Raw genomic sequence first — 20,027 nt, forward strand, 5'->3', positions numbered from 1 at the left:
ATCATGACCAAGCGGGATTTATTCCAGGGATGCAAATACGGTTCAATATCTGCAATCAATCAATGTGATACACCACATTAACAAAGTGAAGGATACAAACCATATGATAATCTCAATAGATGCAGAAAAAGTATTTGATAAGATTCAATAGCCATTTACATAAAAGCTCTCAATAAAGTGGGTATAGAAGGAATGCACCTCAACATAATGAAGGTCGTATATGAGAAACCCACAGCCAACATCACACTCAACAGTGAAAAACTAAAAGCTTTTCTCCTAAAATCAGGAATAAGATAATGATGCCACTCTCATTCAACACAGTAATGGAAGTCCTAGCCACAGCAACACGGCAAAAAAAAAAAAAAAAAAAATGGCACCCATATTGGAAAAGAAGTAAAACTGTCACTATTTGCAGATGACATTATTTTACATATAAAAATTCTAAATACTCCGCCAAAAAACTATTAGAAATAGTAAACAAATGCAGCCAAGTGGCAGAGTGCAGAATCAACATGCAAAAATCTAGAATTTCCAAACCCAGGAGTCTTAACACAACACAGTCACCTTGTAACGCTGGTTACAAACAGAGAAGAAAAACTGAGTAAGAATATACAATGGGGAAATGATAATCCCTTTAATAAATGGTGTTGGAAAAACTGGACAGCCACATGCAAAAAAATGAAACTAGACTACTATCTCATACCATAGACAAAAATCAACTGGAAATGGATTAAAGACTTGAAAGTAAGGCCTGAAATAATAAAATTCTATGGAGTTCCTGTCGTGGCTCAGTGATTAACGAATCTGACTAGGAACCATGAGGTTGCAGGTTTGATCCCTGGCCTTGCTCAGTGGGTTAAGGATCGAGCATTGCCGTGAGCTGTGGTGTAGGTTGCAGATAAGGCTCAGATCCTGCATTGCTGTGGCTCTGGTGTAGGCCAGCAGCTACAGCTTCGATTAGACCCCTAGCCTGGGAACCTCCATATGTCGCAGGAACGGCCCTCAAAAGGCAAAAAGACAAAGCAAACAAACAAACAAACTTCTAGAAGAAAACATAGACAGTTTGTTCTTTGATATCAGTCTTAGTAATATCTTTCTAGATCATGTCTCCTCAGGCAAGGGAAACAAAAGAAAAAATAAACAAATAGGACTTCATCAAACTAAAAAGGTTCTATGCACCAAAGGAAACAACAAAACAAAAAGACAAGGTACCAAATGGGAGAGGATATTTGTACATGATATATCTGATAAGGGACTAATGTTCAAAATATATAAAGAACTCATAAAACTCAACAACAAAAACTGATTTAAAAATGGGAGAGGGAGTTCCCGGCGTGGCGCAGCAGAAATGAATCCTACTAGGAACCATGAGGTTGCAGGTTTGATCCCTGGTCTTGATCCGGTGTTAAGGATCTGGCGTTGCTGTGCGCGGTGGTGTAGGTTGCAAACGTGGCTCGGATCTGGCGTTGCTGTGGCCCTGGCGTAGGCTGATGGCTACAGCTCCGATTAGACCGCTAGCCTGGGAACCTCCATGTGACATGGGTGTGGCCCTAAAAGGTCAAAAGACAAAAAAGTTTTTAATAAAATAATAAAAAATAAAAATGGGAGAGGTTCTAAAAAGACATTTTCCCCAAAGATGACATATAAATGGCCAAGAGGCACATGAAAAAATGTTCAATATCACTAGTTATTAAGGAAATGTAATAAAAACCACAGTGATATATCAACCCACACCTATTAGAATGGCCATTGTTAAAAAGGCAAGAAATGCAAAGTATTGGTGAAGTGGTGAGGATGTGGAGAAATGTTGATGGGAATGTAAACTGGTGCAGCTACTATGGAAAATAATATGAAGACTCCTCAAAAAAAAAAATTAAAAATAGAACTACCAGAGTTCCCGTTGTGGCTGAGAGGTTAATGAACCTGACTAGCATCCATGAGGATATGGGTTATCCCTGACTAGCTCTGTGGGTTAAGGATCCGCTGTTGCCTTGAGCTGTGGTGTACAGGTTGAAGACACAGCTCAGATATTGTGCTGCTGTGGCTCTGGCATAGGCTGGCGGGTATAGCTCCTATTCAACCCCTAGCCTGGGAATCTGCATATGCCTTGGGTAAAAAGACAAAAAAAAAAAAAGAAAAGAAAAGAACTACCATATGACCCAGTTATCCCACTCCAGCTATCCCACTTCTTGGTATTTATCCGAAGAATATGAAAACACAAATTTGAAAAGATATAAGCACCCTTATATGCATCACAGCATTGTTTATAACAACCAAGATATGGAAACGACTCAAAGGCCATCAGGGGATGAATGGCTAAAGAAGATGTGTGTGTGTGTGTGTGTGTGTGTGTGTGTGTGTGTGTGTGTGTGTGTGTGTGTGTGTGTACAGACACAATGGAATATTACTAAGCCATAAAAGAATGAAACCTTGTCATTTGCAACAACATGGATGGAACTTGAGGGTAGTATGCTAAGTGAAATAAATTACATGGAGAAAGAAATACTGTATGATGTCACTCGTGAAATATTTAAAAAAATGAACAAACCAAACCAAATAAAAACAAACACATAGATTCAGAGAACAGTGTAGTGGTTACCAGAGGAAAAAGGGTGGGGAGAAGGGCAAACTGGGTAAAAGGATTAATTGTATGGTAACAGAAGAAAAATAAATTTTTGGTGCTGATCATGCTTTATACAGAAGTAAAAATATAATGCTGTACACATAAAACGTAGGTAATGGGAGTTCTCATTGCGGCTCAGTGGGTTAATGACCTAATGTTGTCTCTGTGAGGATCTGGGTCCAATCCCTGGTCTTGCTCAGTGGGTTAAGGATCTGGCATTGCTGTGTTGCCCAGCATAGATCGAAGATATGACTTGGATCTGGTGTTGCCATGGCTGTAATGTAGCCTTCAGCTGCAGCTCCAATTCAACCTGTAGCCTGGGAACTTCCATATGCTGTAGGTGCAGCCATAAAAGGAAAAAAGAAAAGAAACTTATAGAATGTTATAGATCAAGGTTACTTTGATAAAAAAATAATTTAAAAAATTTTAAACGAGATCACAAAAAAGAAAATACATTCTGGGTAGTTCTACATAATTAACAATTATCAAAGCATAGATTAAATATTGTAAGGAATAACTGGGAGTTCCTGTCATGGCTCAGTGGTTAACGAATCTGACTAGCATCCATAAAGACATGGGTTTGATCCCTGGGCTCTCTCAGTGGGTTAAGGATCTTGGCATTGCTGTGGCTGTGGCGTAGGCTGGCAGCTGTAGCTTCAATTAGACCCCTAGCCTATTAACCTCCATATGCTATGGGTGCGGCCTCAAAAAGACAAAAAATGTATATATTGTAAGGAATAACAAAGCAGACTGCAACATCTCAAAGTAGAGAAAATGTAAAGAAAGTATTGAAAATATAGGGCAAAACAAACTGTATTTTAGAAAAAGTAGAATACCACAGATGATCTTAGAAACTTGCTTTAAATTCTTTATTTTTCTACATACTCACTGTTGAATGGTGCTGATGGCTGAGATGAATTAGTAAAAATATCAATTACATCTTTTACAATGATTTTTTTTTCTGCCAAGTTAAGAAATAAAGTAAGGTTTAATAAAGTAGATTTTAAACTCATTAAGACAAGGATTAAGCTTTCAAACTTCTGTGATCATAATTCACAGTAATCAATACATTTAGATTGCGAACACACAGAAATAAATTTTTTGAAACAATACTTACCCTTACGACATGCATCTGACATCTTACAATGAATTTCACATTATTCCACTTAATTTTTTAAAATGCTATTCAGGACTTACTAAATTCATTTCACAACCCACTATGTGAACCATGATTTAAATAATTATACACAGGTTATACAGCACACAAAAATATATATGGTAATTTTCATTAAAGAATATATAAATACCTAAAAAGAGTATGAGAGAATGCATTTCCTACAGAGATGCTTTACATAACAAGAGAGCAAAGGTAGAGAAAAAATGTTTATTCAATTCCTTTGGGAAAAAATTCTGTTTCATGAGAAAGAGGAGAAAGCCAAGAATAAGTTGTTATTAAAATTAATAAAACACTAGCATAAATGACCTAAAAAAGAAAAAAACATAAAAATAACCAATATGAGGAATGAAATGGGAGCATTACTGTAGATGTTATGAGTATGACAAAAGTACTAAGAATTTATTGTTGGAAACCTTATGGCTTATAACAATACATTTTTCTTTTTTTTTCTTTCTTTTTTCTTTTTGTCCTTTTAGGGCCGCACCCACAGCATAGTTCCCAGGCTAGGGGTCCAATTAGAGCTGTAGCTTCCAGCCTATGCAACAGACACAGCAACACTAGATCTGAGCTGTGTAACCTATACCACAGCTCACGGAAACCCTGGGTCCGTAACCCACTGAGCAAGGCCAGGGATGGAACCTGCATCCTCATGGATACTAGGCTGGTTTGTAACCCACTGAGCCACCATGGGAACTCCCAACAAATTTTTCATATAAAAAGTACAAACTCCTAGGAAAAAACTTACCAAAATTAACTTCAAGAATAATAGAAAAACTAATCATCATATGACGTGAAAAAAGATGGATTAGTAATAAAAAAAAAACTATCCAAAAAGAACTATCAAGGCTCAATGGTTTCTTTTATGAATACCACTAGACATGAAAGGAATATGCAATTCCAATGTTACACAAACGATTTCAGGATTTAGAAAAATAAAGAATACTTTTCAAATTATGAGGATAAATCGACATTGAAGCCTGACAATGGTAGTATAAGAAAAGAAAATTACAGGTTAATCTCATTCATAAATAGAGATGAAAAATTGTAACAAAGTATTAGAAAAATAATATTTTCTACTTTGTTAGAAAAATAAAAAGAATAATAATCAAGACCCAAATGAGTTTAATCCAAAAATTCAGTTTTCATTTAATGTTAAAAAAATCAATTATGGAGTTCCCATCGTGGCTCAGTGGTTAACGAATCTGACTAGGAACCATGAGGTTGTGGGTTTGATCCCTGGCCTTGATCAGTGGGTTAAGGATCTGGCGTTGCTGTGAGCTGTGGTGTAGGTCGCAGACGCGGCTCGGATCCTGCATTGCTGTGGCTCTGGTGTAGGCTGGCGGCTACAGCTCTGATTAGACCCCTAGCCTGGGAACCTCCATATGCTGTGGGAGCAGCCCAAGAAATGGCAAAAAAGACAAAAAAGACAGAAAGAAAAAACTCATATGTCCTATCTTTTTTTTTTTTTGTCTTTTTGCCATTTCTTGGGCAACACGGGATCTGAGCCACATCTGCGACCTACACCACAGCTCATGGCAATGCTGGATCCTTAACCCACTGAGCCAGGCCAGGGATCGAACCTGCAACCTCATTGTTCCTAGTCAGATTCACTAACCACTGAGCCACAACAGGAACTCCTCATATGTCCTATCTTAAGAGATACACAAAAGTTGTTTGGGAAACTCATGATAAACTAAAAAAATGTAAATTCAATCTTTTTAGCAAACAAAGAATAGAAAGCAACTTCCTTACTTAGGCTGTGAATGGAATTTATGAAAAACCCACAGGAAATATCACTGTTGTTGGTGGAGTTTCCGTCTGTAAGAAATACCCTGTCTCTGGAATCTAATGCTGGAAGCAGGGCTTTATCATATTTGTCATTGTGACCATTACACTACAATAAATGAGCATCTGATTTTAAAACACGGCCAGGATTATTTGTTTTTATACTCTTACTCAAATAAAGAATACCCATACACTTTCCAAGTTCTAACAGTTCTAACAGTTCATCACAGTGACCAATATAGGAACATAGTTCTTTAACAACCTCCCTAAACATAAGCATTGTCATTTTAAAAAATTATCCTGTGTGAACATAATATACTCTGAAGTGAAAATCTGAGAGGTAAGTGAAGTACTCACCATCTGTTACAGAGTTCATAAATTGTTCTTCATTCAAAGGTTTCTCCAAGTTCTCCAAGGTAGATAAAAGATTTTTAACTTCAACTTTCCCATCAGAGACACTATTAACAACGTTCCATGCATCTTCTGTTCCTATATATATATATAATATATATTATATATATATAGAGAGAGAGAGGGAGAGGGAGAGAGAAAAAGAGAGAGAAATAGTAAAGTGTGAGGATACTTAATTGCTTAATCCATCCAGATAAGCAAATAACAACTTGATTTAAATAAAATCAGTATTTATCTTCTAGAATACCCATTCTTTAAGGTTTTGCCTCTGAAATATCCTCCAAACTGAAAGTCACAAAATTTATAGGTTTAAATGTTTATCTTAGAAAAAAAGAAACACTGAAATATTTTACTTTATTAGTTCAATCCATGAAGCTAAGCTACAAAACAGCAAAGTGATACCAAAGAAAATAGTGCCATAACTGAAAAAAAAAAACCTAAAGACTCCACACAAAAACTACTTGAATTGATAAACAAATTCAGCAAAGTATCAGGATACAAGATTAATATTCAGAAATCAGTTGCATTTCTGTACAGCAACAAAGAAATATTAGAAAAAGTATTTTTAAAAATACCTTTTAAAATTACACCTCAAAATGTAAATACCTAGGAATAAACCTGACCAAGGAAGTGAAAGACTTATACACTGAGAACTATAAAACATTGATCAAGGAAATTAAAGAGGATTCAAAGAAATAGAAGATAGCCCATGCTCCTGGATTGGAAGAATTAATATTGTTAAAATGGACATACTCCTGAAAGCAATCTACAGGTTTAATGTGATCCCTATCAAATTGCCCATGACATTTTCCCCAGAACTAGAACAAATAATCCAAAAATTTATATGGGATGATAGAAGTCCCAGAATTGCCAAAGCAATCCTGAAGGGGGAAAAAAAAAGCAGGAGGCTTAACTTTCTCAGACTTCAGACACTATTACAAAGCTAGAGTAATCAAGACACTGCGGTACTGGTACGAAAACAGACAAAAAGATCAACGGAACAGAATAGAGAGCCCAGAAATAAACCCAGACACCTATGGGGAAAAGACAGTCTCTTCAGCAAATGGTGCTGGGAAAACTGGATAGCACCATGTAAATCAATGAAACTAGAACACACTCTCACACCATGCACAAAAATAAACTCAAAATGGCTTAAAGACTTAAACATAAGACATGACACCATAAAACTCCTAGAAGAGAATATAGGCAAAACATTCTCTGACATAAACCATACTTCTTAAGTCAGTCTTCCAAGGCAGTAAAAATAAAAACATAAATGAACAAATGGGACCTAATCAAACTTAGAAGCATTTGCACAGCAAAGGAAACCATTAAAAAAAAATCTAAAAGACAAATTACAGAATGGGAGAAAATAGTTGCAAAAAATGCGACTGACAAAGCCTTAATCTCCAAAATATATAAACAACTCAGATAACTCAACGGCAAACCAAATAACCCAATCAAAAAATGGGCAGAAGACATAAATAGACATTTCTCCAAGGAAGACATATGGATGGCCAGTAGGCACATTAAAAAATGCTCACCATCACTAATTATTAAAGAAATGCAAATCAAAACTACAATGAGGTACGACCTCATGCCTGTCAGAAAGGTCATCATTAATAAGTCTATAAATAACAATGCTGGAGAGGGTGGAGAAAAGGGAACCCTCCTACACCATCGATGGGAATGTAAATTGGTAAAAACCACTATGGAAAACAGGATGGAGGTTTCTCAGAAAATAAAATATAGAACTACAATAAGATTCAGCAATCCCACTCCTGGGCATATATCTGGACAAAACTACAATTCAAAAGGATACATGCACCCTTTTTTTCATAGCAGCACTAGTCACAATAGCTAAGACATGGAAACAACATAAATATCCATCAATGGATGAATGGATTAAAGAGGTGTGGTATAGGGAGTTCCCCTTGTGGCTCAATGGGTTACAAACCAGACTAGTCCCCATGAAGATGTGGGTTCAATCCCCAGCCTCACTGGGTTAAGGATCCAGCACTGCTGTGACTGTGGTGTAGACCAGCAGCTCTGATTCAACCCCTAGCCTGGGAACTGCTGCAGGTGTGACCCTAAAAAGCAAAAAAAAAAAAAAAAAAGTATGTATATACAATGGAATACTACTCAGCTATAAAAAGAACAAAATAATGCCATCTGTAGCAACATGGATGCAAATAGACATTGTCTTACTAAGTAGAGTAAGTCAGAAAGACAAAGACAAATATAATATGCTATCACTTACATGTGGAATCTAAAATATGGCACAAATGACCCTATCTACAAAACAGAAATAGATTCATAGATATAGAGAACAGACTTGTGGTTGCCAAGGAGAAGTGGGGAGGGAGTGGGATGGACTGGGATTTGGGGGTTAGTAGATGCAAACTATTACATTTAGAATGGATAAGCAATGAAGTCCTACTGTACAGCACTGGGATCTATATCCGGTCTCTTTGGATTGACCATGATGGAAGATAATATAAGAAAGGGAATGCATATATATGTATGGGTCTATATATATGTATTAGTCACTTTGCTGTGTAGCAGAAATTGTCACAACCTTGTAAATCAACTACATTTTAATAAAAAAAATCAACTAAAAGTAAAAAGGGCAGCCCTTGGAGTTCCTGGTAGCCTAGTGGTTAAGGCTCAAGTACTGCTATGATTCAGGTCACTGCTGTGGTGTGGGTTCAGTCCCTGGCCACGAAATCTCTGCATGCTACAGGCATGGCCCCCCAGAAAGGCAGTCCTTTCCCTCCTTATCCAATGTTTAGAAAGAATGACAGTGATGTTGATACCAATAAATCGATATTAACTTAATTTTATTCACTTTCATTTTTTAATTGCCTTTGTATTTGAGTAAAAAGTGTCTTACTTATGTCCTCTCTACTGTTTTCCTTCATCATAATGCCTAAACAGTTCTCTATTTTATTGGTCTTTTTAAAGAACTAAGATTTGGTTATGTGAACAATTACATTTTTCTGTGTGTTCTATTTCCACTAACATCTACTTTCAACTTTATTAATTTCTGCCTACCATTTTGAGGGCAGGATGATTGTTTTGCTGTTTTGTTGTTGATGCTGCTGGTGAGCTTCATGAGTTGAACATTTAAAATAAATTATTTTTAATTTTCTTGACTTCTAATAAAAAACATTTGATGCTACAAATTTTCTTATAAGATTGTTTTCATCACACTTTATGTTTTGATATGTACAGCTTTCATTCGTTTCAAAAATTTCTAATTTCTTCTTTTATTTATTCTTTAACCAAAGAATTAGTTAGAACATTTGCTTTCGGTAACATAAAAATAATTTTAATGTTACTACCTAATGGTGAGACTACATACTCTGAATGCCTTCTGATTTTTAGAATTCAATGAAATTTTTCTTTGTGCTTAAATACATCATCCATTTGCTTAAATATTCATAGGCATTTGAAAACAATGTGTATTCTGTGCTTTTAAGATATAAAATACTATGCCTGTTTCTTAAATAAAGCTTGTTAATATTGTCACTTCAATCTCTTTCAACCTATCTCTCATTTTTCTCTTCAGATTTATCTGTTCACTTGAAAATATATATAATGGACATTGGTATAAATCTAATGTATATAAATCATTTTTGCTACACATTTATTCTATTTCTTCTTTTTCTTTCCCTGAACTGAATGCTACTGATGGGGATAGAGTATGATAATTAAATAATTTAGTAATCCCACTAGAGAATTAAAACAGAAAGGGAATTTTAAGGACGTTTCGGAGACTGTTGCAAGCTAATGACTACTCAAGAAAAGAATCCAGTAACCCAGCAATGATTTAGACTAGGTATATCTAAGCTCCAGATACGCTTAAGCCACAAGCCCTGATAGTTAGAACACAATAAAATAGACATGACATGGGGTCTAAATTTCGTTATATGAAGTCAGAGAGTTAATAGTCCTTAAGAGTAGCACTTCTGTATGTAGCCAAGGAAGAAATATAGGTGAAGGGGAAAAAATAGGTGAAGAGGACATTATACCAAAACCTGAGATAAATTACCATATTGTAGTATATGTTACCACCCTTTTGTTAATACACATATGACTTTTTTTTTTTTTTTGTCTTTTTGCCATTTCTTGGGCCAATGCCGTGGCATATGGAGGTTCCCAGGCTAGGGGTCTAATCGGAGCCGTAGCCACTGGCCTACACCAGAGCTACAGCAACGCGGGATCTGAGCTGCGTCTGTGACCTATACCACAGCTCATGGCAATGCCGGATCCTTAACCCACTGAGCAAGGGCAGGGACCGAACCTGCAACCTCATGGTTCCTAGTCGGATTCGTTAACCACTGAGCCATGACGGGAACTCCCTAATATACATATGATTTAAATAGTGCTATGACAGTCCCAGTTAAACCATACAAGGTGAAAGGAGGCACTAATGATGGGAGCCTATGTCTCCCCAGAAATGAGGAAGAAGATGGTCTTCTCCCCTCCCCACTTTTTATTTCATTATAAAAATGTAGCCCTGTTTGTTCTCAGGGCTGCTGCATTCCTTCACCAGCCCACTTGTATCTCACAAGCATCCTGTATTAATAAACTCATTCTTTGCCTGCTATTTTGCCTCACACTGAATTCTTTCTGAGACAGGACAAAAGAACCTAAGCTTCAGTAAGTCTGGACACCAGTTTCAATTACATAACAGTGGGTTCAAGTCTCCTCCTAAGTCAGGGATCACAGGTTCAAGTCCCAATCTGAGGTGTGAGTGGGTTTGAGCCCCAGTCCATGGTTTCTGGGTTCAAGCTGCAATCTGAGTTTTGGCTGGGTTGGAGTTCTAGCCCATGGGTTCGAGTCCCTATCTGAGTTTTGGCTGGGTTGAAAGCCCATCCAAGAAGGAGTGTGGTTTCACTACTGAGGTCTCTCCATGGTGCAAATATAAATCGAGTTTATTGTTTATGATTTTCTGTATATATCGACCATATTTTTTTTGGCCACATCCATGGCATGGGGAAGTTCCAGGCCAGAGGTCAAACCTGTACCACAGCTGTGACTCAAGCCACAGCAGTGACATCAACAGATCCTTAACCTGCTGCACCACCAGAGGACTCCCTGTGTAGACCATATTTAATTTGACCATGCCCCTAGTGTTGGGCACCTAGGTTACTTTCATTTCTTTCCTCTCATAAACAGTATTGCAATGACCATTCTTGTACATATCTCTACAAGAAACTTCTCTGGGCTATTTACTTAAGACAATTATTGAGTCCTATTAAATATCCATACTTAATTTGACAAGTACTGCTAGATTGCTACACAGAATGATTCACTACACACTATTTTACCTACCCACCTGAAATTCTTGCATATTCCCAACTCTCTTCATATACATATTTAGCCATTTGGGTTTCTCCTTCTGTATACTGACTTCTTACCTTATTTTCTAATGAATTTTTTCCTTTGCCTACTCTTTTGCATAATTTCCTTATATATTCAAAATAATAACCTTTTGTTAGTCCTAAAAGTTGTAATTATCTTCTAATCTGTTACATATCTGGTAACTTTTTAGATCCTTCATTTACCATCAATCCTTAATTATGATGTAATCAAATCCTTTTCTACTCTATGGTTATACATTTGGAAGTATTATTTTTAAGAAATTAACCACAGCCACCAGGCATAATATTTTATCCATCAGTTTTATAGTTTTACCTTTCAGATTAATTTAATTCATTTGGAGATTATTTTTGTATATGGCGTGAAGTAGGGATTCGATTTTATTTTCTTCCACATAGTGAGATAGTTTTCCCAAATCATAAAATAAATAACATATCTTTTTCCCACTGACTATTGATATCATCTCTGTTATATATTGAGTTTCCATAAATAGGAGTCTCTACTAGGTAACTACACTGTGATGCACTGGACTATCTGTAAAACTTTATTATAATAGTATTATAATATGTACTAATAGCTGATAAAGCAAGCTTCCCACATTATTCTTTTCTCAAAATGGTCTTAGCTTCCCCAAAATCTCAGAATTATTTTGTCGAGGTTCACAAAAAAATTATTCTGAAATATTGATTGGAATTGCATTCAAGTTACAGATTAAGTTAGAGAGAATATACCTATTTTAGTACTTATTTTAAAACTTCAGTCTTAGGATTACGATTCCAAGTCTCAGTGTCTGTGAGACACTTAGGCTTTTTTAGCGTCTTCATGACAGAATTGTGTTGAAATATCAAAACAGACTAAAACTAATTAAGCATTTAGCTAAAGTTTTTGACAAAGAGCTAGAGAGTAAATGCAAATAAAGAAAGAAAGAACAGAAGAGGGCAAAAGTCACTAAAAGTATTAAAGAAATCAAAACCTGATTACTTTTCATAATGAAAAGAAAATCTGGCGTTCCCGTCATGGCTCAGTGGTTAATAAATCTGACTAGGAACCATGAGGTTGCAGGTTTGATCCCTGGGCTCGCTCAGTGGGTTAAGGATCCGGCACTGCTGTGAACTGTGGTGTAGGTCACAGATGCGGCTTGGATCTGGCATTGCTGTGGCTGTGGCGTAGGCCAGCGGCTACATCTCTGATTAGATCCTAGCCTGCAAACATCCATATGCGAGGGTGCAGCCCTAGAAAAGATAAATAGACAAAAAAAAAAAAAAGAGAGAGAGAGAAAAGAAAATATTTGACAGGATTGGTAAAGAAAAAAGAAAGCACATGAAAAAGAATAAATAACTACAGAGATAACAGGTTTTAAAGTAGCTCAAGAATATTATGAAAGATACATGTTCCTAAATTTGAAAACCTGGTTTTTAAAATACATAACAACTACTACGTTTAAATGAGGAAATAAAAGAGGTGCCCAATAAAGTATATACATAATTTATACCCACATACCTATACCAATCCATAAACATGAGTTTCTGTTCAAATTCATTTCAAATTTCAAACTTACTTTGGCATTCAGTAAATTCATCAGTGTTGCTCAATTCTCTGATAAAATCCTTAAAATTCACAACTTTATCTTATTTTTTTAAAAAAAGAAAGAAATAAAAAATTTAGATATTCTGTTAAAAAGACCACTTGATGTTATAAAACCAGAGCTATAAACACAAAAATAAAGTGAAGGACTGGTAATCATCTTGTGACATATGTGACAAGCAGATTAGCCAAAATAAAAGCTACTGGAGATATTACTTTGAAAATCAATTCTTCAAAACAAATGCATCAATTAAAGATAAGAAAAAACATTTTCACTTTTTTAAAATATATATGGGGTGTATCTTCTTGGAAATTTATAGTAAAGCATCTTCTGAAATACTCAAAGTTTTTTGGCAAAAAATGACATAATAACTCACCATTAGGATTAGTATTATCCAAAGCTGTCTTTATTTTATCATCTGTTAGATAAATTCGTATGGCATTTAAATTTTGCTGAAGATCAGAAATACTTGTAGGTTCATTTTTGTGAATGTTGTTCTTGTAAAATTGATCTTTATCTCCTGGGAAGAAGATAGAGAGAAATGTTCATGTTTCTCCTCTATATTTAAAGATAAGGGGGCAAAAATCTCACAATATGTAGAACTATACTTAAAAGAAAAGGCAGGAGTTCCTGTCGTGGCGCAGTGGTTAACGAATCCAACTAGGAACCGTGAGGTTGCGGGTTCAGGCCCTGCCCTTGCTCAGTGGGTTAAGGATCCGGCGTTGCCGTGAGCTGTGGTGTAGGTTGCAGACTCGGCTCGGATCCCGCGTTGCTGTGGCTCTGGCGTAGGCCGTAGGCTACAGCTCCGATTCAACCCCTAGCCTGGGAACCTCCACATGCCGCAGGAGCGGCCCAAGAAATGGCAACAACAACAACAAAAAGACAAAAAGACAAAAAAAAAAAAAAAAAGAAAAGAAAAGAAAAGGCAATACGTGTATTTATTTAAGTCCTGCTCTCTTCCTAAAATGTTATAACAGCTCACAAGAAGTATACACAAAAAAGGTATAAATGTAAGTAAGTACATTGGAGGAAAGAAAGAAAAGAGCAAAAAAATAAATAAATAAGATAAAAAGAAAAATAGAAAAAGTATATTCCAAAGGGTCATATCTGTAAATTTTGCAATAATATCAAATGTGTACATATTTAACAAGAGCTTTCAAAATAAAGTAAGCTCACAGAATTAAAGAGAGGAATAGATGGACCCACAATCAGAATTGGAGACTTGAACACCTTGCACTTAGCAATTAATAGAACAAGTAGAATAAACATCAGTAAAAATTATAAAATTCAACAAAACTAGCAAAAATATAACCTAATTGATATTTATAGACCACTATCCAACAACTACAGAATACACATTTTTTTAAGTGCACTCAGAATATCCACCTATGCTGGACTTGTTAGTGTATAGAAAGACAACAGATTTCTCTACATTAATTTTTCATCCTGGAACTTTACTGAATTCATTTATTAGTTCTAACAGTTTTTGGTAGCATCTTTAGAATTTTCTACATATAGCACCATGTCATCTGCAAACAATTACATTTTTACTTTCTCCTTTCCACCTTGGACTCCTTTTATTTATTTTCTCCTCTGATTGATGTGGCTAGAACTTCCAATACTAAGGTGAATAAAAGAGGTGAGAGTGGACATCTGTATCTTGTTTCTGATCACAGAAGAAAAACTTGCAGCTATTGAGTATGATGTTGGCTATGAGTTTGTCATGCGTGGCCTTTATTATGTTGAGATATGTTCTGTAATTGGTCTGTTCATATTTTATATTTCTTCCTATTAAGTCTTGGAAGAGCATACATTTCTAGGAATGCATCCATTTTTTTTCTCAGTTGTCCATTTTATTGGCATGTAATCATTTATAATAATCTCTTATAATCCTTTGTATTTCTGTGGGGTTGATTGTAATTTTTCTTTCATTTCTCATTTATTTGGGCCCTCTTTTTTTCTTTTTTTTTCTTTTTCTTTTTGGGGCTGCACTTGTGCCATATGGAAGTTCCCAGGCTAGGGGTCAAATCGGAGCTACAGCTGCTGGTCTATGCCACAGCCACAGCAACTCAGGATCCAAGCTGTGTCTGTGACCTACACCACAGCTCATAGCAACACCAGACCCCCGACCCACTGAGCAAGGCCAGGAATTAAACCCACATCCTCATAGATACTAGTCACATTCATTTCCGCTCTGTCACAATGGGAACTCCTCTCTTTCTTTTTTTGATCCCAGCTAAAGTTTTATCAATGTTGTCTATCTTTTCAAAATATCAGCTTAGTTTCATTGATTTTCTTTTTTTTTACTTATATTTAATTTATTTTTGCTCTGAATTTTATGATCTCTCCTTTCTAAAAAAATTGGGCTTTGTTTGATATTTTTTTCTAGATACTTTAGGTGTAATATTAGATTGTTTATTTGAGAATCCTCATTTCCTGAGGTAGGCGTGTATCACTATAAACCTCCCTCTTAGTACTACTTTCCTTATACTAAGATTTTGGATCACTATAGTCCATTTTCATTTGTCTCAAGGTATTTTTAATTTCTTCTTTGAGATATTTAGTGATGCATTGGTTGTTTAGTAGCATATTGTTTAGACTCCATGCTTTTGTATTTTTGAAATTTTTCCTTGCAACTGCAAGCTTTCTAGTTTCATAATGTGGTTTGAAAATATGCTTGATATGATTTCAATCTTAAGTTTACTGAGGTTTTTTTGTGCCTAGCACATGATCTGTTTTGGATACTACTCCATGTGCACTTAAAAAGAAGGTGCATTCTACTGACTTTGGATGAAATGTTCTATATTTATCTAGTAGGTCCACCTGCTCTGTTGTGTCACTTAAAACCAGATGTGCCTCAGATCCTGCCTTGCTGTGGCTGTGGCATAGGCTGGCAGCTGTAGCTCCTATTTGACCCCTAGCATGGGAACTGCCAAATGCCACGAGTGTGGCCCTAAAAAGCAAAAACAAACAAACAAACAAAAACTTACAACTTGACAAATAACCCAGTTTAAACATGAGCAAACATTCTCCAAAGAAGATATTATATGTATATATTGGATAGATATATATATATCCAATAGGTCTATGAAAAGATGCTCAACATCATTAGCCATCAGACAAATGAAAATCAAAACCCCAGTGAGATATTTTATTCCTATTATCATGGTTATAATTTAAAAGACAGGCAATAATGAGTGTTATAAGAAATTATGCATTGCTAATGGGAATGTAAAATGGTGCAGCTACTTTGCAGTACTTTGCAGTACCTCAAGAAGTTAAACATACAGTTATCACATGACCCAGTAATTCCATTCCTAGATATACCCAAAGGAAATGAGATAAATGTCCACGCAAAAACCTGCACTCAAAAATTGTACACAAATATTGGGGTTCCCGTCGTGGCGCAGTGGAAACGAATCCAACTAGGAACAATGAGGTGACGGGTTCGGTCCCTGGCCTCGCTCAGTGGGTTAAGGATCTGGCATTGCTGTGAGCTGTGATGTAGGTCACAGATGCAGCTCAGATCCGGCGTTGCTGTGGCTCCGGTGTGGGACGGTAGCAACAGCTCCGATAAGACCCCTAGCCTGGGAACTTCCATATGCTGCAAGTGCAGCCCTAAAAGCTCAAAAGACAAAAAACAAAAAACAAAAAAAAAGTACGCAAATATTCATAAGAGAACTGTTCATAATGGCTGAAAAATTAAAACAACCCAATGTCTATGAACTGATAAATGTCTAAACAAATTGTGCCATATGCATATAATAGAATATTATTCTACCACAAAAAAGAATGAAGTACTGATTCATGCTGTAACACAGAGGAATCTTGAAAACCAAATGCTAAATGAAAAAAATCAGGCACAAAAGGCCATATATTGTATGATTTTATTTACATGAGATGTTCAAAATAGGCAAATCCACACAAATAGAAAGTAGATTAATGAGTGTCATTGGCTTGGGAGAGTTGGGAATAGATTAATTGCTGAAGGATATGGGATTTCTTTTTCAGGTAATGAAAATTTCCTGGAATTAGAATGGTGATAGTTGTACAACTTTGTGAATTTACTAAAAACCACTGTATTGTGCACTTAATATATTTTGTGGTATGTGAACTATATCTCGACAAAAAATGTACATCTGTTAAAAATGTCAGATTATTTAAGGCATTCCAATTTTAGAGATATTAAAGTGTGGGGAAAAAACACATTTATTTCTCCAAAGCATTTAGAAATACATCATCAATAGGAATATCTGCATCTACGGAGTTCTTTGGTAGGTGTTCTCTGTAGACTTGGGATTAGGAAAAGATGCTGGTATTAAAATGCTCTCTCCTAAGTTTCAAGAAGAATAAGAGGAACCTTGGGGAGAAGGGCCAAGTAATAGAATTTAAATAGCAAGGTCAAAATACCTCTGGTTAGGAAACAGATTCAGTACGGTAATAAGAATGATACAGGGATTAATACTGGATTTAGGGGAACTAAGTTAAGATTTTTATAAATAAAATCGACAGGCTATCCAGTTGGGTACATTTGAAAACTCTAGAGGCCTGTTTTGAGATAACAAAGCAAAGAGTAGTGGTCCCTTACCCAATTTCCAGACCTAATATAATTTATACCCAGAACTTCCTGAATGAAGGAAAACTTAACTCTTCTTGAGGAAGGACTCCATAGTACCAACAAGGGCAATTACTATGAATCTTCTTCAATCTTGTCTCTCTTTTTTTCCCCTTCATTATAACGTTCCCCCCATTTTCTTCACTTATTTTTATATTCTTGTATTATTTCTATTTCATAAGCTTTTGAAATTCTTTCTGAAACTATAGAGACTAAAAATTTTAAATCACATAGTGATTTTTTTTTGTCTTTTTGCTATTTCTTGGGCAGCTCCTGCGGCATATGGAGGTTCTCAGGCTAGGGGTCTAATTGGAGCTGTAGCCGCCGGCCTACGCCAGAGCCACAGCAATGCAGGATCCGAGCCGCGTCTGCGACCTACGCCACAGCTCACGGCAACGCCGGATCCTTAACCCACTGAGCAAGAGCAGGGACCAAACCCACAACCTCATGGTTCCTAGTCAGATTCATTAACCACTGCGCCACGACGGGAACTCCACATAGTGATTTTTAAATGTCATTTCATTATCTTTATAGTTATTTCTGTTTGAACTAGAAGAATTCACTTATCTATAGATTCTTTGAAATGTGAACTCCCTTTAATTTCCTTTAAGAAATCTTTTAAATCCTCCTCATTATCTGGAATGTCAAAAGCAACACACTGGCACTAAAAACCTGATTCTAAATTGGCTCATGAAATAAAGGCTTTACAATAGTTACCTAAATTCCATTTTAGTTCATTTTCTGTCTCAAATGGTTGAAATTATTTAAATAGAACTTTTCATACTTTTAGGAACCATCACTGAACAATTAATGATATTAGTAGCTGACATTTCTTGAGTTCTTCAATGCAAGAACTTATATAACTTTTGAGTTCCTTATATACACTAGGCATCCTTTTATGGTGCTTTACATGTAGTAACCCTGCAATTTTCACAAAAATTCCATGACACAGGTACCCTTAATATGACTATTTTTAAAAGATGAAAGCAAAGAGAAATTAAATAACTTATCCAGGTCACTAAAGCCAAGAAAGTGCTAGAGGCTATATCTGAACTGAGGCACTCTAAGCCATAGGTGACAACGTTAACTATTAGGATACCCACAAACACACACATAGATATACACACACACACACAGTAAGATATAATAATATAATCACAGCAGAAAATTTAGGGCTGTATCGACATTAAGGAGACTTTAATTTGTAAAGAAAAACCCATGAGTTCCCATTGTGGCTCAATGGTAATGAACCAGACTAGTATCCATGAGGGTGATGGTTCAATCCCTGGCCCCGCTCAGTGGGTTAAGAATCCAGTGTTGCCGTGAGCTGTGGTGTAGGTTGCAGGCGTGACCCGGATATGGCATTGCTGTGGCTGTGGTGTAAGCCAGCAGCTGCAGCTCTGATTCAAACCCTAGCCTGGAAACTTCCATATGCCATGGGTGCAGCCCTAAAAAGACAAAAAAAAAAAAAAAAGGGCAGGGGGACAAGTGCTATAAAAGGACAAATAAAAGTGGGTTTCCTCTGAAGAAAGATTACATAACAAAACAAAGCAGTTCATGCTGTTTTTGTTTTAATACATAGTACATGGAATTTTCCCACCCATGCTTATAACAAAGTGATGGATAACATTTATATCTAAATAAGCATATATAATATCAAGATGAATTCATATTCATTTAGATATAGTCAACAAATATTTAAATTAGTAGACTATTATGCCTCTAATTTGTATCAATCTAACTTCAGTATAACTCCCTTTAGCATCTTACCCTCAAACATACACTCTAATACACTCTGAGACTGATTCCCATTAAGAGAAAAAAGTGAAAAGAATCTCAGGCCAAAAAATGTTCACCACTGATGTCACAAAGTCTAAGGGTTCCACTGCAGTCCTCCTCAGTTAAATAAATATTCAGACTTTTCAGGGTACACTCCAAGTTAGGTATACCCATCTTGCCATTATCAACATGTGACAAGATATGAGCAGCTTCTTTAAACTCTACAGAGATAAATAAATATATACAAAATTATTTATTTTTAATCCAAAATAATTTGCCCAAAGTCCACTATAGGTAAACTCTCAAATTAAATTATTTATTTTAACCAAAATCCCTATAGGAAAAAAAACCCAAATTTTCATTTATAACAGATAACACATTTATTTTTAGCAGCATTTGAAACCAAAAAATTTCATGGCAAAGAGAATATGGTGAATTTTCTGAATCTATTCATCCACTAAATACTGAATAAGCTGTAATAATTTCTTAAATATTAGTTATGTCTTCTACATGTAGGTCTAAAGATTTCTATCAACTGATAAGGCCAATAAAACCTAAAATTTGAGATTTGAAGTTCTTGATTCCCAGGGCCACTGTTAGTCCATCTCATATTGTTGGAAACCCCCTCCTCTATGATTCACTTACAAAAAGGCACACTCTCCTC

At 35.9% G+C, this 20,027-nt stretch overlaps 1 protein-coding gene across 1 annotated transcript in view; it reads right to left on the reverse strand.

Annotated features, from left to right (window-relative positions):
- Positions 1–18,143: 18,143 nt before the first annotated feature.
- The window catches only part of EFCAB13 (EF-hand calcium binding domain 13), an 83,948-nt gene continuing 82,064 nt past the window's right edge, over positions 18,144–20,027 (reverse strand). Inside the window, exons 19-20 of the mRNA XM_047756783.1 lie at positions 19,441–19,584; positions 18,144–18,220 (exon numbers count right to left, since the gene is read on the reverse strand). Coding sequence (XP_047612739.1) covers positions 18,144–18,220; positions 19,441–19,584 — 221 coding nt within the window. The remainder of the gene's footprint in view (positions 18,221–19,440; positions 19,585–20,027) is intronic.

The sequence above is a fragment of the Phacochoerus africanus genome, chromosome 14 (genome assembly GCF_016906955.1).
Source record: "Phacochoerus africanus isolate WHEZ1 chromosome 14, ROS_Pafr_v1, whole genome shotgun sequence".
Classification (NCBI taxonomy): domain Eukaryota; kingdom Metazoa; phylum Chordata; class Mammalia; order Artiodactyla; family Suidae; genus Phacochoerus; species Phacochoerus africanus.